The 25,694-nt window shown below is 47.3% G+C and overlaps 2 protein-coding genes across 17 annotated transcripts in view; both read right to left on the bottom strand.

The window, feature by feature from the left end:
* The window catches only part of Aebp2 (AE binding protein 2), a 63,530-nt gene extending 62,548 nt beyond the window's left edge, over positions 1 to 982 (bottom strand). The window contains exon 1 of the mRNA XM_004670930.2: positions 151 to 982. Within this exon, the coding sequence (XP_004670987.2) occupies positions 151 to 830 (680 nt within the window). The 5' untranslated portion in view covers positions 831 to 982. The remainder of the gene's footprint in view (positions 1 to 150) is intronic.
* A 20,603-nt stretch (positions 983 to 21,585) lies between these two features.
* Positions 21,586 to 25,694, bottom strand: part of Plekha5 (pleckstrin homology domain containing A5) — a 199,426-nt gene continuing 195,317 nt past the window's right edge. For all 16 annotated transcript variants that reach the window (XM_045139576.1, XM_045139578.1, XM_045139581.1 and 13 more), the window contains one exon: positions 21,586 to 22,437. Coding sequence is in view for 1 of the 16 variants with exons in the window: in XM_045139578.1 (XP_044995513.1) it covers positions 22,403 to 22,437 (35 nt within the window). In the remaining 15 variants the exon portion in view is untranslated. The remainder of the gene's footprint in view (positions 22,438 to 25,694) is intronic.

Here is a 25,694-nt window from a genome sequence, read left to right as displayed (position 1 = left end):
TGCCCGCGAAGCCCGGGAGCGGGACAGAGCGGCAGGAAGCGGGGAGGAGCGGGACAGATGTTGATGGCCGGCGTCGGGGCAAAAGGGGGGATGGGGAGAGTCTCCACAGTCCCCCCACACCTCCCCCCGGGGGGGAGCGGGCGCACTGACCTGTCCTCCGAGTCCATGCGGCTCAGCGGCTCGCCGTCCGACGACATCTCCAGGCTTCCGCGCCGGCCCCCGGAGGTCGCGCTGCTTCCGCCGCCCCCGGTCCCGTAACCCTCGTCGCCGGCGCTCGACACGACGCTGCTACTGCTGCTGCCGCCTCCTCCGCCGCCGCCGCCTCCAGCACCGCCGCCCGGGCCGGCCCGCGCTCCCTTGGGTTCCTCCTTGCCGTCCCCATCGCCGCTGCTCGGGCTCAGCGAGCGCGTCTCGTCGCTGCTCCCGCCGCCGCCGCCGCCGCCAACGCCAGCGCCGCCGCTGCCACACACCAGGCTCTCCTCCTCGGCGCCGCCGCTGCTGCTGCCGTCCTCTTCCTCGTCGTCGTCCTCCTCGTCCTCCTCCTCGTCGTCCTCCCCGGCCTGGCTGGCGCTCTCGGGGCTCGGCTCCGACATGGTGTCCGCCTCGCCTTCTCCGCCAGCGGCCCCGCAGCCGCCGTTCAGGAGCAACGCCGCCACCGCCTCCGCCTCCTCTTCGTCCTCTTCCTCCTCCTCCTCCTCCTCCTCCTCCTCCTCGTCCTCGGGAGGCTCGGCCCGTCCGCGCGCTGCCGCCGGCCCGGGACTACGGGGGGGCAGAGGGCTCAAACGCGAGAGCTCCTCCAGGTCGGCCATGTCGGTGATAGCGGCGGCCATGGCGGCGCCCGCTCCTTCTCTTCCTCGCCCTAGTCTTCTCCTCCTCCTCCTCCTTCGCCGCCGCCGCCACCCAAGCTTCGACTCTTCGCAGCCTCGCGCACCGCCCCCCCTCCCCTCTCCGAAACGCCCAAAAACTCCACGGCCGCCGCCGAGCCAGGAGGAGGGTCCGCGAGCTGCGTCAGCCTGTACACGCGCTACGGAGCCCGCGCGGGGACAGGGCGCGCCGAGGCGCGCACTCACGCGGACGACAGGGCGACAGCGCCGCGCCTGCGCGTCAGGCACCGAGCGGGTTCAACTACCACCCGCGTGGTCACGCCCCTCTCCGCCGTGTCGCAGGCCACGCCCCCCCGCGCCGGCCGCGGGGAGTTTCTGCGCGGCCTTGGCGCACGCACGTACGCACGCACGCAAGCAAGCACGCACGCTTCCCCCGCCTGGCTGCTAACCGCACGGTACTCGGAGGGGAGTAGGGGACAAAATTGAACGCGTTCCGCTGGTCTTCTAGGAGCTTATAGTCGTCCCGGAAGAAACTATGGAAACAAGGAAGGTCCTGGGAAGAAGCGAGTGCCTGTGTTGGATACGTGGTGCCGCGTGTTCAATCCCACCAGGCCCGAATGTGCTTTCCCAAGGCGGGTGAGAGCATAAACTAAGGAGGCATCTTGTTTGACTCTCGGTGTTTGGAATGTCTACAACGGGAAGCACTAAAACGATTCCTTTTTTTTTGTAAAGCTGTGACAAGCCTGATTAAGTTTAGAAGTGAGGTGTGGTTTTTTGGTTTTGTTTTGTTTTGAAAACTTTTGTTTTTGCTGAACTTGGTGGCGCACCAGCAGTTATTCGGGAGGCAGAGGTAGGGGGATTGCGAATTGAGTTTGAGGCCACCCTGAGACTACATAGTGAATTCCAGGTCAGCCTGAGATAGACTGAGACCCTACATGGGGGGAGGGGGAGAGATAAGATACGGACTGGAGAGAGGAATGACAAAAAAAAAAAAAGATAAAGATAAAGGACCCAGGTTCTATTCCCCAGTACCCAAGTAAAGCCCTGTCCCAATATCAGTTTTACTCCACTTTTTTGAATTTTTGTCCCCCTAATTAAAAGCATGTACCACCACACCTAGCTCTTTTGAATTTTTTTAGCAAGTGAAAAGAAGTGAGGTAGGTTAGGCAGTTTAGGGTGACTGGGCCCCTGAAAGTAAAAAGCAGGAGTGTCTTTGGGCCTGTCCTTGCAGTCATTTTTTACCTACGTTTGTTTTTCATAAAATCATTCTGAATCACCACCACCACCACCACCCCCCCCCCAAGTCCCCTTTCCTAGAACTTTAATCCTCACAGTGAGGTTGGCCAACGTCAGCCGCTAATTAAGCATCGTGGCTGGCCTCTTCATGGGCCACCTCTAGCCCAGATTTAAACTCTCACTCTGGCTCTCATGAGTCTGAAGGTAGGGCCCACCACCCTAAGGTTATGAACACATTTACTAAGGGGGCCAAGCCTTTCTGGGGCGGTTTCTGAACTTTGAAGTTATGGTCCCACATGGCAGGAGCTCCCTACTTTTTCTTCTTTAAGTCGCTTTTCACATTTCTTTCAGGTCTACATAGCCTTTCAGACCACATGGGTGTATTCATTCTCCTTCCCTTGGTTTTGTACTTTCCTAAATGATAAAATAATTTAATAACTACCCTTATCCATATTATTTTAGCCAATTCTTTAGTTAAAAGTAGACATAAACTAAGGGTCTGAAGTTAAAGGACTATTCCTGAACCCCTAACACCCTATATCGCAAGGATTGAACCAAGGACCTCCTGCATGCTCCCACTGAACCAAATCCCCAGACAGGTTCCCACCCCACCCTGCCCTGCCCTGAGGAAGGATCTCACTCTAGCCCAGGATGACTTGGAATTCACTATGTAGTCTCAGGATGATTTCAAAGGGTGTGCGGCACCATGCCCAGCTCCTAGCCAGGTTTTCAATTTGTTGGTCATGGATGAATACAAGGCTCAATTCCCCAGAACCCACCTAAGCCATATGCACATAGTGGCTCATACTTCTGGAGTTCATTTGCAGCGGCTAGAGGCACTGATGTGCCCATTCTCTCTCTCAATAAAAATAAAATAAAGGGCTGGGTGTGGTGGTGCACACCCTTAATCTGGAGGCAGAGGTAGGAGGATCGCCATGAGTTCGAGGCCACCCTGAGACTACATAGTGAATTCCAGGTCAGCTTGAGCTGGAGTAAAACCCTCCCTCAGAAAACAAAAAAAATAAATAAAAAAGATTAAGCCGGGCGTGGTGGCGCACGCCTTTAATCCCAGCACTCGGGAGGCAGAGGTAGGAGGATCGCCGAGAGTTCGAGGCCACCCTGAGACTACATAGTGAATTCCAGGTCAGCCTGAGCCAGAGAGAGACCCTACCTTGGAAAGAAAAAAAAGGGAAAAAAATAAAAAAGATGAGTAGAGGAGCTGGAGAGGTGGAGCCTAATGACCCAGGTTCAGTTCCCCAGTGTATCTGGAGTACATTTGTGGAGACTGGAAATGAGCTGATGCACCTATTCCCTCAGTCTCTCTTTTCTCTCTGCTTGCAAATAAGTAAATAAAATATTGGCAGTGGGGGGGGGGGCAGGGAAGGATGAAGCCTTTAATCCCAGCACACCGGAAGGAGGCAGAAGTAGGAGGATCCCTGAGTTCAAGGCCACCCTTAGACTACACAGTGAATTCCAGGTCAGCCTGGGGTAGGACCAGACCCTACCTCAAAAACACAAAAATAAAATGAAAAATAAAAAACAAGATCTAGAGACGTCACTCCTAAGACCCACACAAATCAGATGCACAAGGTAGTGCATGCATCTGGAGTTCATTTGCAATGGCTGAAGGCCATGACATACCCATTCTCTCTCCCTCCTGCCTTCCCTCTCCTTCCTCTCTCTCTCTCCCTCCCTCTCTCCCTCTCTCTCTCTCTCTCTCTCTCTCTCTCTCTCTCTCTCCCTCTCCCTCTTTCTCTCCCTCTCTCAAATAAATAAACAAAAATAAAGTATTTTTTTAAAAAAACAAACATGTAAATGAATAAAATAAGGGAAAGAATGAGCCGGGCGTGGTGCTGCATACCTTTAATCCCAGCAGAGGTGGGAGGACTGCCATGAGTTCAAGGCCAGCGTGAGACTACATAGTGAATTCCAGGTCAGCCTGGGCTAGAGAAAGAAAGAAAAAGGGAGGGGGGAATCAAGGTAAGGAAACCCCCCCAGCTAGTGAAAGGCATGCTGCTGTAACCCATTCACTTCTCAGTTAGCACTCTCTCTTTGCTGTCCGGGTGGGTTTCACCTGAGGGGAAAGTCTTTCACCTTTGTCAGATTTAGATATGGAAAAGCTATGCCTTTGTTTTGTAAAGGAAAGCAATTATGAGGGAGGCTGGGAAGCAGCCCAAATTACCCCCTTCTAGGGCACTTCTTCCGGAGCATACACTCTCCAGGAGGGGATTCTTAGGACCACTGAAAGCCAGAGTTCAGAGGTGGCCTGTGCTTTCTTACAACTCAGGAGGCCCTGGGTTCAGTTGCTAACATTACATTCACAAATGAACTTTACAAATAAATAAGGCTGCAGGACGTGGTGGCATAAGCCTTTAAACCCAGCACTCAGGAAGCAGAGGTAGGTGGATCACCGTGAGTTCAAGGCCACTCTGAGACTAAGTAGTGTTATTTTAGGTCAGCCTGAGGTAGAGTGAGACCCTACCTCAAAAAAAAAATTTTTTTTTAATAAAAAGTAAATAAACCAATAAATAAATAAACAGGGGCCAGGCCTGGTGCCTTATTCTTAAAATCCCAGCATTCAAGAGGCTGATATAGGAGGCCTAGCCATGAGTTAGAGGCCAGTCTGGGGCTATAGAATGAGGCTCTGTCTCATAAAAACCCCAAGAAAACATAAATAGTGCTGGGGATGCAGCTCTGTTAGAAAAGAGCTTGCATAACATGTATAACGAAGTCCTGAGTTCAATTCCCAGCACTGCATAAACTGGACATGGTAATGCATGCCTGTAAACCCAGCACTTGGAAGGTGGGACAGGATAATCAGAAGTTCAAGGTCACCTTCAGCTGCCTAGTGAGTTCAAGGCCAGTGGGCTACATGAGACCTTGTCTCAAAAGCCTGAGGGCAAATGGACACTGCACCCTTATATTTGGCCAGCCAGGCCGAATGAGCCAACAGGTGCAATAATGGCACGTCTGACATGGTGGAAACCAACCGCACTCTACTTGGACTGGAAGCCCGCTCCATGGGAGGGAATACATCCCTGATACTGAAAACTTAAAACAGTGGTAGTCATGAGCCCTAGGAGTGTAACATCTGCTGCTGTCTGGCAAAATGTATATACTATGCTCATCAAACTGCAGAGGTAGGAGGATCACCATGAATTCAAGGCCACCCGGAGAATACAGAGTGAATTCCAGGTCACCCTGGGTTAGAGTGATACCCTATCTGGAAAAAAAAAAAACAAAAACAAGGGCCTGGCATGGTGGCACATACCTTTAATCCCAGCAGTTGGGAAGTAGGTAGGAGAATGGTCATGAGTTTGAGGCCAGCCAGAAATTACATAGTGAATTTAGGTCCAGGTCAGCTTGGGCTAGAGTGAAACCCTTCTTCAAAACACCAAACAAGAAAACAAAAATGGGGGGGGTGGCTGGGGAAATGGTTTAGCAGTTAAGGTCCTTGCCTATGAAGCCTAGGGACCCAGGTTTGGTTCCCCAGAACCGAGGCCATCAGGCTTTGCAAGCAAGCACATTAACCCCTGATCCATTTTTCCAGCCCTGTAGTCTGTAGTCAAATTGACAGCCTCCACGGTGGTGGGATTAAAGGCGTGCACTACCATGCCAGCCTTCATGGTTTTTGTTTTGAGACAGGCTCTTTCTATGTAGCCCTGGCCATCCCAATACTGTGTAGCCCAGGCTGGTCTAGAACTTGTGGCAGTCTTCAGGAGCTGGCTTAACAGGCATGTGTCAGTTGCTCAGCAAGTGTTTGATTATATACCACAGGATAGCTTGGCATGGTATTCAAACTCATCAACCTCAGGATAAATGGGGTCTCATTCACAATACTAACTTGAACTTCACCCCTTCTACTTCCCTGCCTACTGTTAGGGCACCTGGGTCTTTCTGGGGTTCCTAAAATGGGGGACTTGGCAAGCAAGCAGATTGTCATGCACACCAGTCCCTCCCGTCCCCCACCCCCTCCTTGGCTCAAGACAAAACAGGCAGTGCTCAGTGTGTGGTCAGAAATGGAACTCGCCCTGTTGACCTACTGCGAGGGGAACCCCCAAGCAGGCTGCTGCACCCAACCTTACCGGCACTTTTCAGTGAAACCCTTTTGCTCAGAACTGTTTTTCTCCCTTAGAGATCTCTAGACAGGGTTCCATGGGCTAGAATGATGACAGATCTGAGTAACAGCTACCCACGCTGCCTGTGAACCACCCCCCCCTCCGTGCAATGACTAAGCCTTTCTTAGGAGGCCCTTCTTCCCCTACCGGTACAATGAGTTACTTCTGTCCCAGGAAGCCTCTTCTGCCTCCAAGGCAGCAGCCTTGCCTTACCAGTTTGCCAGACGTGCCCAGACATGCTGAAACCCCAGTGACAACTCCTGATACCCAAGGTGCTGCTCAGACTCCCCACTGGGTTATAGTTTGGTGGTATTTTTTCTCGAGGTAGGCTCTCTCTCTAGCCCAGGCTGACCTGCAATTCATTGTGGAGCCTCAGGCTGGCCTTGAACTCACAGCAATCCTCCTATCTCTGCCTCCTGAGTGCTGGGATTAAAAGCATGTGCCACCACACCTAGCTTGTTTTAATAGGGATTGAACCTTGGGCCTGGTGCATTCTGGGGTGGTGGGCAAATGCTCTACCACTGAGCCACATGCCCAGCCCTGTTCTCAATCACACTTCTTTGCACTACGTTATGAGCTATGAGTCAGGCCAATATATACATCCCTGATGTCAAGAAACTTAGACTCTTTAACAAAAAAGAAAAAAGGTAGGAGGATCACTGTGAGTTCTAGGCCACCCTGAGACTCCATAGTGAAATCCAAGCCAGCTTGGGCTGGAGCGAGACCCTGTTTACACTCTGGGCACATTGATCCCATTGGTATAAGAGAGACAGGGGCTGGGAACCCTTCCCAGCCTGCCACGGACCTAGGACACCATCCAACCATTCATTTCACCAATAAAAATGTATTTCTGGCCTGGCGCGGTGGCACATGCCTTAATTCCAGCACTCAGGAGGCAGAGGTGGGAGGATCTCTGTGAATTCAAGGCCATCCAGAGACTATGTTGTGAATTCTGGGTCAGCCTGAGCTAGAGTGAGACCCTACCTCAGAAAACCAAAAGAAAAAAAAGTATTTCTGACATCCTTTATGCTAACTAATGAGCCTTCTGGTATACATTTCCATAAAGACCCTTGAAATGCTCAAGTAGCCTCCTGGGGAGTGTGTGTTCCTGACTAGGGGCACTTGAAGCTATGACGAGACAACCCTGGAGTGTGAGTTCCTCATAGGGACACTCTAACGGTAACCCTTCTCCCTTAGAATGGAGATCCAAGTTAATTTATGTTGCACTGTTTAAAAGGAAGTATTTTAAAGCAAATACAACAGAAGCAGGTGGTAACAGGGCAGAAATCAAATTTCCCTAAACTCCCAACACACACATGCCATCTTGATTTTATTATTTATTTTTTGTTCATGATCAGTTTTAGTATTTCTTTTTTTTCCATTTTGTTCCATTTTCAAGGTAGGGTCTCACTCTGGCCCAGAATGACCTGGAATTCAATATGTAGTCTTAGGGTGGTAATCCCCTACCTCTGCCTTCCAGGTGCTGGGATTAAAGATACACGCCATCATGTCTGCCTAAATTTAATTTATTTATGAGCAATGAGAGACAGTGAGTAGGCTTATCAGGGCACGCCTTTAATTCCAGCACTTGGGAGGCAGAGGTAGGAGGATCACCATGAGTTCAAGGTCACCCTGAGACTACATAGTGAATTCCAGGTCAGCCTGAGCTAGAATGGGACCCTACCTTGAAAATAACAAAATATATATGTATATATGTATGTAGGAGGATTGTCGTGAGTTCGAGGCCACCGAAACTCCACAGTGAATTCCAGGTCAGCCTGGGCTAGAGTGAGACCCTACCTCGAAAAACCAAAAAAATAAATAAATAAATAAATAAATGTTTATTTGTGAGAACGGTAGAATAAAGAGTATTTTTTCCACTGTGTACAAATTCCAAAAGTGCACCACTTTGTGCATCTGGCTTTGTGTGGGTCCTGGGGAACTGAACCCAGACTGGCAGGCTTTGGAGGCAAGCACTTTAACCATTGAGCTGTCTTCCCACCCATAAAAGGTCTTTCTGTGACTTCCAGAAAGTCCTGTCTCATGATGCACACAGTCTTATGTAGGACACATATTGGCTAAGAAAAAGCATGTCTAGGTAGCTGGGTGTGACAAACCATTGTCTTATAATTCCAGCACTTGGGAAGTGGAGGCAGGAGGATTGAGAATTCAATACCATCAACTACATATTGAGTTTGAGGCTAGCCTAGGCTACATGTGACCCTGTGGTTCTGCACTTGTGGTTTGTGTCTCTTACATTGGTTGTGTGAAATGAGGACCAGGTTTAGAGTGTGAAATGAGGACCAGGGATGGAGAGATGGCTCAGCAGTTAAAGCACTTGCCTACAAAACATAAAAACCCTGGTTTAGTTCCCCAGTAGCCATGTAAAGCCAGATGCACAGAGTGGCACATGCATGTAGAGTTTGTTTTCAGGGGCTAGAGAGATGGCTTGGCAGTTAAGGCGCTTGCCTGTGAAGCCTAAGGACCCATGTTCGATTCTCCAGATCCCATGTAAGCCAGACGCACAAAGGTGAGGCAAGCGCAAGGTCATATATGCCCACTAGGTGGCACAAGCATCTGGAGTTCGATTGCAGTGGCTGAGGCCTTGGCATACTCATACTCTCCCTAGTTTCAAATAAATGAATAAACTAAAAAAGGAAGAAGAAGGAAGAGGAAGAAGGGGAGGGGGAGGAGGAGGAACACATCTTTTGCAAACCAAGCCAGGTCTTTGCCAGAGAACTTTGGCTTTCCCATGAGCTGGATTCAGGAAGCCTATTTTCCTATTTGTGAACCATGAATAATAATTCTTAGAACTTTACGAGGAGTAATTGTGTTAACACAGGCATTCCTGTACTATAGTTGGTGCTCATTAAGTTCTTGGTTCCTTGGAAGCACTTACTAGATGCTTGAATGAACAGGTTTCATTCTGCAGATGGTCCAGCCCTCGGAGGTCTCACATCTGCAGGGCCTGAGATGGAATTTAAATGGTAAGACTGACAAGCAATGCGAGGGGCACTGTTCAAGAAAACCTTATACCCCATGAGGAAAGAGTTTTCAAATTTCCTTTTAGAGGTGCCAAAGGGTCCAGACCAGAAACTTTTAGAGGCCTATTGACTGATGCAAGGTAAACACTACCACACAAAGAGAAAATTCTCTCTGCATGTCAGTCAGTCCATGAGGCCATGAAGCCAAGCTGGTTTTCCTCACTGTAGCAATCAGGGTACAATGCTTGTCAGAGTCTCTATGACTTCGTGTAGGAAGTTTCCGGGGTTTGTTTTATTTGTTTATTATTTACTTACTTGCATACATGTGCCATGGCACATGTGTGGGGGGCTGGGAAAATGGCTTAGCAGTAATAGTGTTTGTCTTGGATGCCTAAGGACCCAGGTTCAATTCCCCAGGACCCACGTAAGCCAGATGCACAAGGGGTTGCATGCGTCTGGAGTTCCTTTGCAGTGGCTAGAGGCTCTGGGTGTCCATTCTCTCTTTCTCTCTAACTACCTCTTCCACTCTCTCAAATAAATAAATAACATCATATATATATATTTTTTTTTTCACACACACACACACACACACACACACACACACACACACACTTTTTCTTTGGTTTTTCGAGGTAGGGTCTCACTCTAGCCCAGGCTGTCCTGGAATTCACTGTGGTGTCTCAGGGTGGCCTTGAACTCATGGTGATCCTCCTACCTCTGCCTCCCGAGTGCTGGGATTAAAGGCACACTCCACCATGCCCACCTAAAAATACTTTTTTTGAGTTACGGTCTCACTCCAGCCCAGCCTGACCTGGAATTCACTATGTAGTCTTAGGGTAGCCTGGAACTCATGGTGATCCTCCTACCTCTGCCTCCCAAGTGCTGGGATTAAAGGTGTGTGCCACCACACCCTTTTCATATATATATATGTATGTGTATATATATATATATATATATATACATATATATATATATATATATATATACACATACATACATACATACATACATATATATATATTGAGAGAGAGAGAGAGAGAGAGACGGAGGGAGAGAAAACAGAGAAAGGCAGAGAATGGATGTGTGAGGGCCTCTAGCCACTGCAAACGAACTCTAGACACATGCGACTTTGTGCATCAGGATTTATGTGCTGTGGTAGTTTGATTCAGGTGTTCCCCATAAACTTAGGTGTTCTGACTGCTAGGTTCCCAGCTGATAGAGATTTGGGAATTAACGCCTTCTGGAGGGAGTGTATTGTTGGAGGCCGGCTTATGGGTGTTATAGCCGGTGTCCCCTTGCCAGTGTTTGGCACACTCTCCTGTTGCTCTTGTCCACCTGATGTTGGCCAGGAGGTGATGTCCACCCTCTGTTCATGCCATCATTTCCCCCTGCCATCGTGGAGCTTCTCCTTAAGCCTGTAAGCCAAAATAAACCTCTTTTTCCCAGAAGCTGCTCTTGGTTGGGTGATTTCTACCAGCCATGCGAATGTGACTACAACTCATGGGTACTAGGGAATTGAACTTGGATCCTTAGCTTAACCACTGAGCCATCTCTCCAGCCATGTTTTATTTTTGAGACAGGTCTCTTGTATCTTGGGCTGACCTCAAATTCACTATGTAGCTGAGGTTGACCTTTTGATCCATTGTGCCCTTAGGGGGAATATTTTGAAAACTTACATCCCAAAAAATTTGGTAAAGAACGCAGCGAACTTTTGTCAAGGGAAAGGTAGATGAGGGGTAGTAAGCAGGTGGGAAGCAGTTGGGGAGGGGGTACCCAGGGAGGCTTTGGCGAGCTGGGAACTAGGATTGGCCCGTGTGCCAGCGCAAACACTCGACACAAGGCAAGGTCTGTCTCAACCATTAGAATCCTTCCCAGCTCCACCACTTGGTGCCTGAAACTCCCTGCTCCGTGGATTTAGTCATGGCCCAGACAAAACCCTGACATCATGAAGTGGAAGGAGGTGTGCTTGCTCCAGCCTCCTGTGGAGGGAGAGGACACACAGGCAGAACTTCCCCAGCCAGTCCCAGGGTGTGCACGGGAGTGCAGCTGTGCGAGCTGGTAGAGAGGGTTCCTTAGATCCGTGTGACTCGGGCTCCAAAGAATAAGTCCATTCATTCACACTGTTTAGCAATGAGTGGGGGGTGGGGGGATGGGGAGGGTAAGAAAAGGAGGTGCTGCAATGAAGGGTGGAACATGGTCTATTTTAGAATGAGAGCTGTTGTCATCTCTCCAGAGAGCCCTCATCTGCTTCCTGGTCCTGCCTAGGCAGCTCTGTTCTTACAAAACAAATTAGGATCTGAATGGGGGGTCCCTATAGCACGTTTCAGCTCCCAGTGAAGCTGGGAAAATGCTAGATTTCAGGTTACTTCAGACGCTTCTGAGAATTGGCTTTTTGTTGTTGTTTTTCGAGGTAGGGTCTCACTCTAGCTTGGACTGACCTGGAATTTACTATGTAGTCTCAGGATGGCCTTGAACTCACGACAATCCGCCCACCTCTGCCTAGTGCTGGGATTAAAGGTGTGAGCCACCACACCCGGCTTGAGCGTTGGCTCTTTAGGAGACACAATAATCATTGCTCAGCATAGTGTTTTAATGCAACCCAATGGTAATTAGGTACAAAACGTAAATGAGGATGCACTACTTCGAAAGCGACTTTGATTCCTGTCCAAAGCCCATGGAGGGTAATGGGAAAACCACCTCTGAAGCCAAAGCCAGGTCTGATAGACTTGGTCAAGTGGTATATACATTAAATCCATCTGAATAATTTTATCTCCATTGGGATTTTTCATTTCCCTAAGACTACAGTTGCATGTGAATAAGAAAGTAAGAGCAAGGCTTTCCCCCATGGCTAGTGAACTTGGCAGTTCTAGCCAGCTCTTCCCATGCTGAACAAATCCATTCCAAGTGACTTTAGATTTTCTTCCTCACCCTTTGGAAGGTGGGAACCATTTTCCAGTGAGTTTAAAAATATATTTCTCAGGTTTTAACCCTTTGAAAGAGAAGATCCTCTCTTTTTCTCTATTTTCCAAGGGTATGTAGAATAATACAATGGTGATTTATTTTATTTATTTAATTTTCAAGCACAAATGCTGTAGGCATTAAGTTTGACTCAACCTTTTTAATTAGGACTCAAGGGAAACAGTTATGGCTGATATAACACAAAGTTCAATAATTGAATTAATATGAATTTTCAGCCACCTGCGAGGGAAGTACTAATGCAGGTAGATTAAACAATATAGGAAGAAAATTTTGCTTTGGTACTGCAAAATTAAACAAACTAATTAGAGAAGTCAGTTTAAGACTGCTCATTTTTATAGTTCAGATGGCTTCGTTTTGGGGTCTCTAACCTTGCTTAATTTCCCTCTAGATGTTAAACCCTAGTCCAGGTTGAGAAGGTATGTACACAGTTGCTGAAAACTAAGCTGGGCGTGGTGACACACACATTTAATCCCAGCACTCGGGAGGCAGAGGTAGGAGGATCTCCGAGAGTTCAAGGCTACCCTGAGACTACATAGTGAATTTCAGGACAGCCTAAACTAGAGTGAGACCCTATCTCAAAAAAAAGAAAGAAAGAAAGAAGGAAGGAAGGAAGGAAGGAAGGAAAGAAAGACACATATAAAGAAACTTTACTTTTTTGGTTTATTTCTTCAGCAGTATAAGGATTAAGCCCAGGGGCTGTGTACTTTTTCAGCAAGCATTTCTAACACTCGGTTTTACCCCTAGCCATACAATTCATTTTTTTCTATTACAATTATTACATAATTGTGATTTTTTTTTCTGAGATAGGGTCTCACTCTAGCCCAGGCTGGCCTGGAATTTACTATGTAGTCTCAGGCTGGCCTTGAGCTCATAGTGATCCTCCTACCTCTGCCTCCCCAGTTCTGGGATTAAAGGTGTGTGCCACCACACCTGGTCTATACTTTATTAACTTTTTTTTGGTTTTGAAGGTAGGGTCTCACTGAAGCTCAGGCTGACCTGGAATTCACTATGTAGTCTCAGAGTGGCCTTGAACTCATAGCGATCCTCCTACCTCTGCCTCCCAAATTCTGGGATTAAAGGTGTTTGTCACCATACTGGCCCTACAATGTCTCTCACTGAACCTATAGCCCACTATAGCTAGCCTGCAGCTTTCAGGGTTCCTTCCACTTCCACAGCACTGGGCTTGCAGGTTTTTGTCACATCATGCTCGGCTTTTACGTGGGTGTTTGTGATCCTAACTTAGATTCTCATGCCATCTCTCCAGACCCTATCTTTGGTTGTTTTTGAGACCAGCTTTCATTGTGTAGACCAGGATGGCTTCAAACTCACATTACCCTGTTTTCCAAGTGCTGTAATAGTAAGGAACTCTAAACAAGGATGTTAGTTAGAAATGGAAGGGGCTGGGAAGGTGGTTCAGAAATTAAAGATGCTTGTTTGTAAAAGCAGCTTCAATTCCCAAGCCACCCATGTAAGCCACATTCAAACCATGGTGCAATCCTCTGCAAGAGGTCCTGGTATGCCTCCCCCACGCATGCAAATACATAAAGTAAAAATTAAGCTGGGCATGGTGGTGCATGTTTTTAATCCCAGCACTCGGGAGGCAGAGGTTAGAGGAAGCTGTGAGTTCAAGGCCACCCTGAGACTACATGGTGAATTCCAGGTCAGAGTCTTCACGACTGAGGAAAGAGAACTGATGCTAGCTGCAGCCCAAAAGTCGGTTCCAGGGCCAAAAGGGCAGCCCACAGTGGTCCAGGCCAACATTGACATGGCTTTTCCCTTGGTTCACTGAAACCCACCACTTCATCTTAAGATCCACCCAGTGACACTGCCTCCAGCCAGGTGGCTGCAGATGCAAACTACAAACAAATTAAAAACTGAATATATTGGGGGCCATCTATTCAAACCACCACACAAGGTAAGGAGGAAAGCCCAGGGGCCTTCTAGAGCGACTACTGGACTTACACACTCCTCAACCCTCAACCCTGAAGTGAAGGAAATCCATTGTAAACATGACTTTTGTCAACCAGGCGGCACCAGACATCCACAGAAAACTCCAATGACTGGATGGATTCGCGGGTAAGCAGATGGCAGAGCTCGTAGCCAGAGCAGAAAAGGTCTACAACAACAGGGAGACCCCAGAAGGTAGACAAACAAAAGGACTTGCCAGATTACCACTGGCAGCTACAGGGAGAGAGAGATCTGACTCCTGAGAATTAAGAGATATGGTCTATGGAAGGGGGAAAGACAAACAAATCACTCAAGAAAAGAGGGATGACCCTGTCTCCAAAAAGACCAGTGTGCTTACTACAAAGAAATAGGACCCTGGAAGAATGCCCCAAAAAGCAGAGGGAGAAAGGACCAAAAGTTTTGGAGATAAAAGAACTGAGTGACTAAGGGTTTCAGGGCTTACATCCCCTCCATGAGCCCTGGGTAACCCTAAGGGTGGAGGGGAAACCGGTAGAATTCCTAGTTGGCACAGGGGTGGAACATTCCATCCTAAAACAACCTGTGGGCCCTGTGTAACAAGGAAACATGGGAACTAACCAATATCCATGGACTTCCTGAAGAAAAGTGGACTTGGGAATGGGATGGGTAATTCATTTATGGTCATCCCTAGGGTGCCCATACCTGGTCCTGGGATGAGAGCTCCTGACCAAGATGGGGGCACAAATCCATTTTAACCCCGAGGGAGTACATGTCTTTAATGCAAATGGCCCCATACATGTTCTGACTGTGTCTCTAGAGGAAGAATACAAACTCTATGCCCTGCCCCCTCCGACTGCCAACAAGGAACTGTACTTGGAAAAATTATGGGAGGAAATTCCAGGAGTATGGGCAGAAAGAAATCAGATGGAGCTAGCTAAACATTGGGTCCCGATTTTGGTACAACTAAAAGCTGATGCTAGTGTGGCTCGAGTCTGTCAGTACACCATGTCTTGGGAAGCAAAAGCAGAGATGAGACCTCACATAAACCGACTCTGGGAACAAGGGATATTAGTTCCTTGCCAGTCTGCCTTGAACAACCCCCTTCTGCTGGTAAGAAAACCCCACTCCAATGACTACTGACCTATGCAGGACTTAAGGGAAGTTAAAAAAAGAGTACAGGACATTCACCCCACAGTGCCCAATCTGTATGCCCTGCCGAGCAATTCGCCGCCTGGGTGGGATGTCTCTGTGGGGTGGGATCCTGAAGCCCATTCTTCAGCTGCCACTGGTTCCAGCTGGCCAACCCTTGTTCGCCTTTGAATGGAGTGACCCGGAGCATGGCTTCAAAGGACAGCTGACCTGGGCTAGGCTACCACAAGGGTTTAAGAACTCGCCCACCATCTTTGACAAGCCACTCCATGAAGACCTGGGTGAGTACCGGCAGGCACACCCCAAATAACCCTTCTACAGTATGTAGATGACCTCCGTATAGCTGTCCCGGACAAAGAAACCTGTCGTTTGGCGACTGGGGCCTTGCTCATAGGATTGGACCGGATGGAATATTGAGCATCTGCGAAAAAGACACAGCTCTGCTAAAGGGAGGTAATGTTCCTAGGGAACATATTCAAGGGGGGCCAACGCCTGCTGTCTCAGGCCCAGAAAGGGATGGTCCTCAGTGTCCCCACTCCCAAAGCTCGGTGACAAGCTTGTGAGTTCTTGGGCTCGGCCGGCTTCTGTGGACTCTGGGTGCCAGGATTCGGGTTCGTGGAAATGGCTAAGCTTTTCTATGAGGCCACCAAGGAGCAGGAGAATGCCTTGGACTGGACCCCAGAGACAGAGCCTTCCACTGGCCCAAGGAGGCACTCCTTAAGGCCCCAGCACGGGCACTGCCTTTCCACCTGGACGTGGATGAAAACAAAGGTGTAGCTAAGGGGGTGCTGACTTGAACTCTAGGAAGGATGGCCACATTGCTGGTTAAGGACTGCCTTCGTTGTTGGGATCTTATAATGAACCCGCCTTCATTTCTCAGGTAACACACTCGCTTGTAAGATTGTGAGGACAGATTGGAAACTTCATTATGCCTACTGTCCCCAGAATTCAGGCCAGGTAGGGAGAATGAATCAGATCTTAAAGGAGACCTTAACTAAATTAACCTTAGAAACTGGTGGTGACTGGGTGGCCCTCCTTCCTATGCCCTGTGTGGGATTAAAGTCCCAATATCAACCCCTAGACCCCTCTCAAGGATTTGAGGTGGAACCTATCTCAAGGGGTGAATGAGAGGATCAAATTTGCTCCAGTTTATAGCTAGGCAAAAGTTTCAGTTTCCTGGAGACTTAGGCAAGACTTCTGGGAAAAACCACAAATCAACAGCGACTCTGGCATGTGGCCGGGGAAAGATAGCAAGATAGCCACCTGGGGCCTGAGTCAGTTCCTGCAATACCTCTGGACTGTGACCAAAAAAAGGACTTGCCCAAGATAGCGGGCTCCAGGGCTGAGTCAGCTCCTGCAAAGTCTCTAAAACATGTCTAAACATGTCCAGTGATGGTAAAATCTGGGCCACAGACAATCAAAGGTGTACAAATGTAACTGCTGCTTGCTTAGCCAATCGCTGCTAAAATTCCCCTAGCTAGGCTCAGAAGGGGCCTGTGAGCTCCTCTTATGGTTGCCATTTTGTATGAATGGTTGGCCTCGCGTGCTGGCTCTTTGCTTTTACATATTACTCAAGTATTCGGGTCTGGGGTCTTTCTTCAGCGATTCTTGGTCCCTTACACTATCAAGAGAAATGGTGGTGTGCGTGTGGTGGTGGTGGGGGAGAATATCCAGATTAGCCTGGAGCTCACTATGTACTGAGACAGGCCTTGAACTCTTGACTCTTGATCCGCTCTCCCACCTTTGTCTCTCCCTCCTGAGTGTTGTGATTATCGGTTACAGGCAAGTGCCGGCATGCCTTACTCCAGAACATTTCTCCTGCTGAAAGCTTTCCTGTTCAGCCTGCCATCAAGATTGGGCTTTGCTAATGAGTAGCTGCCACCTTTTAGGAAAAGATTCAGCAGGCTGCAGAAACAACTCCAGCTCCGGCAGGGCACGGTGGAACTGCGCTAGCTGGGGCACAGCACGGCAGGTGGGGTGGAACACCTGAGAGAAGATAAGACTGTGGTAGAGAAAGTGTCCCCTTTCTGGAAAATGTCTAATCATTTGCTTCCTTTGACCACAAATACATCCACAAACAAGTTAAAAGTAAAAAAAAAAAAAAAATTTAATTTTTTTGAGGTAGGGTCTCACTTTAGTTCAGGCTGACCCGGAATTCACTATGTAGTCTCAGGGTGGCCTCGAACTCATGAGGATCCTTCTACCTCTGCCTCCCAAATGCTGGGATTAAAGGCGTGCGCCACCATGCCCACCTCAAAAGTCAAATTTTTATGAGGCATTTTTCTCCTAAGCATTTTAACTTCCCTTTCATTAAGAAATATGTCTTTTTAGAAGTAGAGCCTGGGCTGGAGAGATGGCTTAGAGGTTGAAGCGCTTGTCTGTGAAGCACAAGGACCCATGTTCGACTCTCCAGACCCCACATAAGTCAGATGCACAAAGGCAAGTGCAAGGCTGCACAGGCCCACTAGGTGGCGCAAGTGTCTGGGGTTCAATTGCAGTGGCTGAGGCCCTAACATGCCAATTCTCTCTCTCTAAAAAATAAAGATTATGTATGTATGTATGTATGTATGTATGTATGTGTGTATATATATATATATATATATATATATATATATATATATATATATATATATATATATCTTTTTTTTTTTTTTTGGTTTTTTGAGGTAGGATCTCACTCTAGCCCAGGATGACCTGGAATTCACTGTGGAGTCTCAGGGTGGCCTCAAACTCACAGTGGCAATCCTCCTACCTCTGCCTCCCGAGTGCTGGGATTAAAGGCGTGTGCCACCACGCCAGGCTGAAATATATTTTTTGTAACAGAGGTAGGAAGAGGTTGCCATAAATGAGGCCACCTTGAGTCTACATAGTGAATTCCAGGTCAGCCTGGGCTAGAGTGAAACCCTACATCAAAAAACAAACAAACAAACAAATATATTATATTTAGGGCTGGGCAGGGCATGGCAGATGCCTTTAATCTCTCTCAGCCATCCGGAGGCAGAGGTAGGAGGATCACTGTGAGTTTGAGGCCAGTTTGGGTCTACAGAGTGAGTTCCGGGTCAGTCTGGGCTAGAGTGAGTGACACCTTACTTGAACAAACAACAAAATTTTTTTGTTTTTCATTTTGACCATCAATCTACTTTGAGTCTGGCCTGAAACTCCCCACAATCTTCCTGACCCCTCCTTTGCCCTGCAGGCCTCATGATTCCATTCTTAGTAGTTTCAGATATTCTTGTATGCCTTTAAATCATATGAATAGAGTTAAAGGTTACTGCTTGCATATTTTTTTTTTTTTTTTTTTGGTTTTTCTATGTAGGGTTTTACTGTAGCCCAGGCTGACCTGGAATTCACTATGCAGTCTCAGGGTGGCCTTGAACTCATGGGTGATCCTCCTACCTCTGCCTCCCGATGGCTGGAATTAAAGGCGTGTGCCACCATGCCCAGCATGCTTATATATACTTTTAAAAATTACTTATTCATCTGGGATCTCTGTGCCAGGCCAACCTGACACTACATAATGACTTCCAGGTCAGCCTAAGCTACAGTGAGACCTTGGAAAACAAAACAAAACAAAACAACAAATTTATTTATTCATTTGTTTGCAAGGGGAGAGAGACCTCTTGCCTCTGCAAATGAATTCCAGATGTACGCATCACTTTGCATCTGGCTTTATGTGAAAACTGAGGAATTGAACCCAGGCTGGCAGGCTTTGCAAACAAGCATCTTAACTGCTGAGCCATCTCCCCAGCCCTTTACATATTCTTTGTTTGTTTGTTTGAGGTAGGGTTTCACTCTAGCCCAGGCTGACCTGGAATTCACTATGTAGTCTCAGGGCGGCCTTGAACTCATGGTGATCCTCCTACCTCTGCCTCCCGAGTGCTGGGATTAAAGGCATGCGCCACCACGCCCGGCTTCTTTATATATTCTTTTCACAAAGTGCATGTACTGATGATTCTGTTTTCCCTCAGCCACAGGTTTTTGTTTTACTGTATATCCTAGGCTGACTCAAACTCGTGACAATGATCCTGTCATTGCCTCCCAAGTGCTACGAATACAGTCACAGAAATGATTATGGTAATTTAGAAAGCAATCACAGAGTGGGAGGGATGGCTTAGTGCTTAAGGTGCCTGCCTGCAAAGCCAAAGAACCCAGGTTTGATTTCCTAGGACCCACGTAAGCCAGATGCACAAGGTAGCACATGTGCTTGGAGTTTGCAGCAGCTGGAGGCTTTGGAGAGAATGGGCGCTCCAGGACCTCCAGCCACTGCAAACTCCAGACACTCGCATGCATTACCTCATCTGGGTTATGTGGGTTCTGGGGAATTGAGGTCCTTTTGCTTTGCAGACAAGTGTATTAACTGCTACGCTACCTCTCCAGCCCTCAGTCTTTTTCTTGAAAGCCTCAATTAGCTTCCTTTCACATGTTTACAGCTCTACTTGTTTTTCCCTCAAAACCTCAAATTTTCATTTTTACAATTTATTTTATTTGAGAGAGAGAGAATGGGTGTGCCCAGGCCTCCAGCTGCTGCAAACTCCAGATGTGTGTGCCACCTTATGCATCTGGCTTATGTGGGTACTGGGTCCTTGATCTTCACAGGCAATTGCCTTAATGCTAAACTATCTCTTCAGCCCCTACTTCATTTTTCTTTTTTCTTTTTTTTCTTTTTCTTTTTTTTTTTTTTTTTCTTGTTTTTCGAGGTAGGGTCTCACTCTGGTCCAGGCTGACCTGGAATTAACTCTGTAGTCTCAGGGTGGCCTTGAACTCACGGCGATCCTCCTACCTCTGCCTCCCGAGTCCCTACTTCATTTTTCTAAAAATATTTTACTTATTTATTTGACAGGGAGGGAGGGGGAGAGAGAGAGAGAGAGAAAGAGAGAGAATGGGTGTGCCAGGGCCTCCTGCCAATGAACTCCAGATATATGCACCACCTTGTGCATCTGGCTTATGTGAGTACTGAGGAATTGAACCTGGGTCCTTTGGCTTTGCAGGGAAGTGCCTTAATTGCTAAGCCATCTGTCCAGCTCCTTCATCCTTTCTGAAATGCACAGTAAATTCACATCTTCTGCAAACTCCTAGGATTCCCAGGCATCCTAAAAAGGGACACTTTTTAGGACAAAAAAAAAAAAAGGTTGAAGATGGGGTGTAATTCCAAATACTACCAAAAAAGTTACATTTAATAAAAACAAAATGCAACACACACACAAATGCACACACACACGCATCCATGCACGCTCAACAGTCCCCTCAAACTTAAAACCAAAAGCCCTGTGAAAAGCCAGACAAAACCCAAATAACAGAAATTCTCCCAGCATAATGACAAAAAAAAAAAAAAAAAAAAGGAGTGGGGGGGGTAGAGAGAGGGAAAAGTCAGCTGGGTGTGGTGGTAGAGGCCTTTAATCCCGGTGCTCAGGAGGCAGGGGTAGGAGGATCACAGTGAGTTCGAGGCCATTCTGAGACTATGTAGTGAATTTCAGGTCAGCCTGAGCTAGAATGAGACCTTTCTGTGGTAACAAAAAAAGAAGAAAAGTCTAACAAAGATATCATGATTAAGGGACAACATCAGAGACTTTGGTGACATGTTTGGGTCAAGGTGAAGCTTAGGCTTGTATTTTTATCTCCTACAACACAGCTACATCCATTTGCAGTCCATTTTGTGTGTTAGTGTGTGTTGTGCGCGTGCGCGCCTGCTCTCCTGTGCATTCTGAATGAACTCCAAGTCCTCTTTAGACGAGCATGGGGGAGGGCAAGCAGGCCTGGCCAGCAGCACTCTGGTTTAGCTGTTCTAAACAGAAATCAAAAAGCATCAAGTTCCCTGTGCTCTGGCAACAATGGAGCGCTGGAGCAGGAGGTGAGAAAGGAAACAGAGTGTAATGGATTCTGATGAGCGTGACTATCCGCACAGAGTGCATTCTAAGAGGACGCTCTCCGAGGGAGGGACAGAGAGAGGGGTGCAACAGTTTCTAGTTACCCATGTCAGAGGAAGGGCCCTGCCTGGCCCACGCTACTCCCAAGATTCAATCTCTAAGCAGAGTGGAACTACAGATGCACAAAGCTAGAGCTACTTACTGAAACTCGGAAATGCGTGGAAATAAGTATGGCAGAAGACTCAGGAAATTCAGTGTGCATGCTGGTGCGGGCTTACAGGGAACGTGCTGTGACTGATGGGACAAGCCAGTACCTCTCTCTCAGCCTGAGATTTCTCAGCCATGACCCGGGAGGACTGGACAGACAAGGTTCTTTTATGATGCTGCCTTTTTCTTCTAGAAGTCTCTCTTCTGGTGTTGAGGACTGAATGCAGGGCCTCATGCTTATGCCCCAGCCCTCAGATTTCTCATGGTAGATGCTGGAAAAACGTTCTAATACAAGTGATTTAAGAACATCAACATTTATTTAACATGATAAAAAATAAATGAGACATGAGCGCTTGCATTTGGATGATAGTAAGAAGCTTCACCTCATTTGTGCACGTGCTCATTGTACCCCACGTGCACAACGAACGTAATTACATTTGTACACACGCGAAGTGCTGAGCTGGGCCCGCTGTCGCTGTGCGCATCTCCCCGATGACGAGTAAGTCCAGTACTTCAAAATACCTACACGTAACTTTTTAAAGTAAAGGTAAAAGCAGTAGCGTGTGTTAAGCTGACAAGAGCGTGGTGGTGGTAACTGCTGACGTTGCAATCTGACTGGCTGAGAAAGAGTGGTAGCAGAAAACAGGACATATTTCACTTAGTAGTAATAAATGGCACATTTTTAAATATATTTATATAAAATTTGTACAAATTAAGTGTCAAACAAAGCACTGCAGTAGCCAAATGGAAAGAAAAGAGAAGAAAGAAAACAAGCTTCTTTGGAAATTGTAACTTTACTGAAACGCAAAAAGAAATGTAAGCTTGTTTAGACTTAAACATCAGAGTGTGGAAATCAGCAACTAAGTGGGATCCGGCTCTAGACGGCATGTTAAGAAGCACCTTGACTGATGTGCTCTGGAGTCATAGCAGCAAGCTGGTGTCAGAATGATAACCTTGACATCACGGAGTACACACATGAGCCAGGAGAGCTGTTTTGGAATAAACATTTTCCAAAAGTGATAAAACGATGCTCTGGTCAAGCATCAGCACTATGAATTTCATAGATTTAAAATCGACTGTCCAGTTTCTCCTCACGCTGCTGAAGGCCCATACCTTCAGTTCTGTATGGTTTCAACAGAGGTCAGTAGAGCTGAAAAAGAAGAGAGGGGAAATTACTTTGACAATGGCAAAGTTAATGCATGACCGTGTCCCACAGTGATGAACAAAGACAGCATAATAGAACTGACAACATGGCCAGGAAAATCCTGAGACACAAGACAAGGCGGGACACTTTCCTTCCTTTCCATAACGCTCATTCACAAAGTGAAGCAAAAAAGTGCATGTAAATCCACAATAAAGATGGGCCTGATGTGGGGAGCAAAGATTTGCATGGCTTCACTAGCAGCTGCACTGACACCCCGAGCTGTTGGCAGGATGTGATGCAGCCTCTTGGGGAGAGGCTGTCCTAAGGTCTGCTGGGACCCCTACTTTGAAAAGTGATACACAAGAAAAAGGAAGATCAAAGCACTCACACTGGTTGGCTCTATGTGTGCTGTGCTTGCATAATTTGAGAAGAGAGCTTAACTGGGGATGGCTGTGCCTCATGGCAGGAGAGAATTATGCTCCTGTTTGCTGGAACCAAAGTGGAATAGAAGAAAATCCAGCCGGGCGTGGTGGTGCATGCCTTTAATCCCAGCACTGGGGAGGCAGATGTAGGAGTGATCATCATGAGTTCAAGGCCAGCCTGAGAATACATAGTAAATTCCAAGTCAGCCTAGGCTACAGCAAGACCCTACCTTGGGGGGTGGGGGGAATCCAGGAACAAATTAAGAAACATGAAAATGTACTGACTTTTTTTTCTTTATTGAGTGTGCTGCCATGCCCAGCTTCAGTGGCTTTATTTATTTATTGGTTTTCGAGGTAGGGTCTCACTCTAGCTCAGGAATGGTGTGCCACCATGTCTGGCTGCTTTGCTATTATGGTTTTAATTTTCTTCTTCATCTTTTTTTTTAAATTTTTTTTTATGTTTTATTTATTTATTTGAGAGCAACGGACACACAGAGAAAGACAGATAGAGGGAGAGAGAGAGAATGGGCGCGCCAGGGCTTCCAGCCTCTGCAAATGAACTCCAGACGCATGCGCCCCCTTGTGCATCTGGCTAACGTGGGACCTGGGGAACCGAGCCTCAAACCGGGGTCCTTAGGCTTCACAGGCAAGCGCTTAACCGCTAAGCCATCTCTCCAGCCCATTCTTCATCTTTTTTTTAATGTGAGAGCAAGAACAAGAGAGAGAGGGAGAGAATTGGCATGCCAGGGCCCTCAGCCACTGTGTCAAATTCCAGATGAGTGTGCCCCCTTGTGCACATGGTGACCTTGTACTCTTGTGGGACTTGGTGTATCAGGCTTACATGGGGCCTGGAGAGTTGCACATGAGTCCTACGCCATCTCTCCAGCTCTGTACTGGCTTTTAAAATATTTTGTTTTTTTGGGGGAGGTAATATGATGGAGAATGGAATTTCAAAGGGGAAAGTGTGTGTGGGTGGGGAGGGAGGGAATTTCCATGGGACTTTTTTATAATCATGGAAAATGCTAATACAAATTAAAAAAAAATTTTGTTTTTATTTATTTGAGAGAGAGAGAGAGAGAGAGAGAGAGAGGAAAGAGAGAGGGACAGAAATAGGCAGGTAGAGAGAGAGAGAAAATGGGCATGCCAGGGCCTTCAGCCACTGCAAATAAACTCCAGATGTGTGCGCCCCCTTGTGCATCTGGCTTATGTGGGTCCTAGGGAGTCAAAAACCTGGGTCCTTTGGCTTTGCAGGCAAGTGCCTTAACCACTAAGCCATCTCTCCAGCCCCTGTATTGGCTTTTAAATTGCTTAGCCTTTTTTTTTTTTTTTTTTTTTCGAGGTAGGGTCTCACTCTAGCCCACAGTGATGTGGAATTCACTATGGAGTCTCAGGTTGGCCTTGAACTCACTGACATCCTCCTATCTCTGCCTCCTGAGTAATGGGATTAAAGGCAATGTACCACCATGACAAGCTGTTTTGTTTATTGAGGTACAGTCTTGTTCTAGTCCAGGCTGATCTGGAATTCACTATGTAGTCTCAGGGTGGCTTCAAACTCAATCCTCCTCCCTCTGCCTCCCGAGTGCTAGGATTAAAAGCGTGCATCACCATTCCTGGCTATTTAGAAGTAATTTCTATTTTTTGAAAAGGTAATAAATATAATATAATATAAATGTAATGTGATATGAAAATAAATAAACATGATAAGCTGGGCTGGAGAGATGGCTTAGCAGTTAAGGCACTTGCCTACAAAGTCTAAGGGCTCATGTTTGATTCTGCAGGTCCCATGTAAGCCAGACGCACAAGGTGGTGCACAGTGCACAAGGTGGAGTTCACCTGCAGCAGTTGGAGGCCCTGGTAGACCAATTCTCTCTCTCTCTCACTCATACAAAAATACAAAAAATCGCTGGGCATGGTGGCGCATGCCTTTAATCCTAGCACTTGGGAGGTAGGAGTAGGAATAGCATGAGTTTGAAGCTACCCTGAGACTACATAATGAACTACAGCTCAGCCTGCGCTTGGGGGAGACCTTACCTTGAAATAAAACAAAGCAAAAATTAAATTATTTACAAGTAATTTCCCTTTTGTTTGTTTATTTGTTTTTCAATGTAGGGTCTCACTGTAGCTCAGGCTGACCTGGAATTCACTACGTAGTCTCAGGGTGGCCTCCTCCTACCTCTGCCTCCTGAGTGCTGGGATTAAAGGTGTGCACTACCATGCCCAGCTATTTATTAGTAATTCCTATTTGAAAAGTAAGTAAATAGCCAGGTCTAGCACTCTAGAGACAGAGACAGGAGGATCACTATAAATTCAAGGCCAGCCTAGGACTACACAGTGAATTCAAGAGTGAGACCCTACCTCCAAAAACCAAAAAAGAAGCAACAACATATGAAGTATATTAATTAAATAATTAAATAATTAATTAAATAATTTCTAATGGAGCTTAGATTTTCAATATTCTACGCAGTTGGCTCTATTATGAACATTTCCTTGTTCTTTCAAATGCCTGACTGCCATGTTTATCAAAGTTGCACTGTCGCGCTGAGAGGCAGGCCCACTGCAAGAGCAGCAGCGTGGCGACCTCGCCCGTACAGGACTGCTGTGGGGCTCGGGCCACGTTGCCCCACTGGGCTGCTTTTCTGGATGATGAAATGAGAGACAACGTGCTGTCACACAACACATTACCAGAAGGAAATCTGAGCTGCTCCTGGGGTTCAAGCACGCCACCCACTTGTGCTGTCAATTCCCCAGACACAGTTCAGAATTCAGTCCTCTGGACTCTATAGAACACATAAATGGGAATTCAAGTAGAGAGCTCCTAGCAGCAAGGCACAGGTGCAGGGC

Source organism: Jaculus jaculus, chromosome 22, assembly GCF_020740685.1.
Source record: "Jaculus jaculus isolate mJacJac1 chromosome 22, mJacJac1.mat.Y.cur, whole genome shotgun sequence".
NCBI classification, from domain to species: Eukaryota; Metazoa; Chordata; class Mammalia; order Rodentia; family Dipodidae; genus Jaculus; species Jaculus jaculus.
The sequence above is the reverse complement of the archived record's forward strand: the minus strand, read 5'-3'. Positions and strand labels throughout refer to the sequence as shown.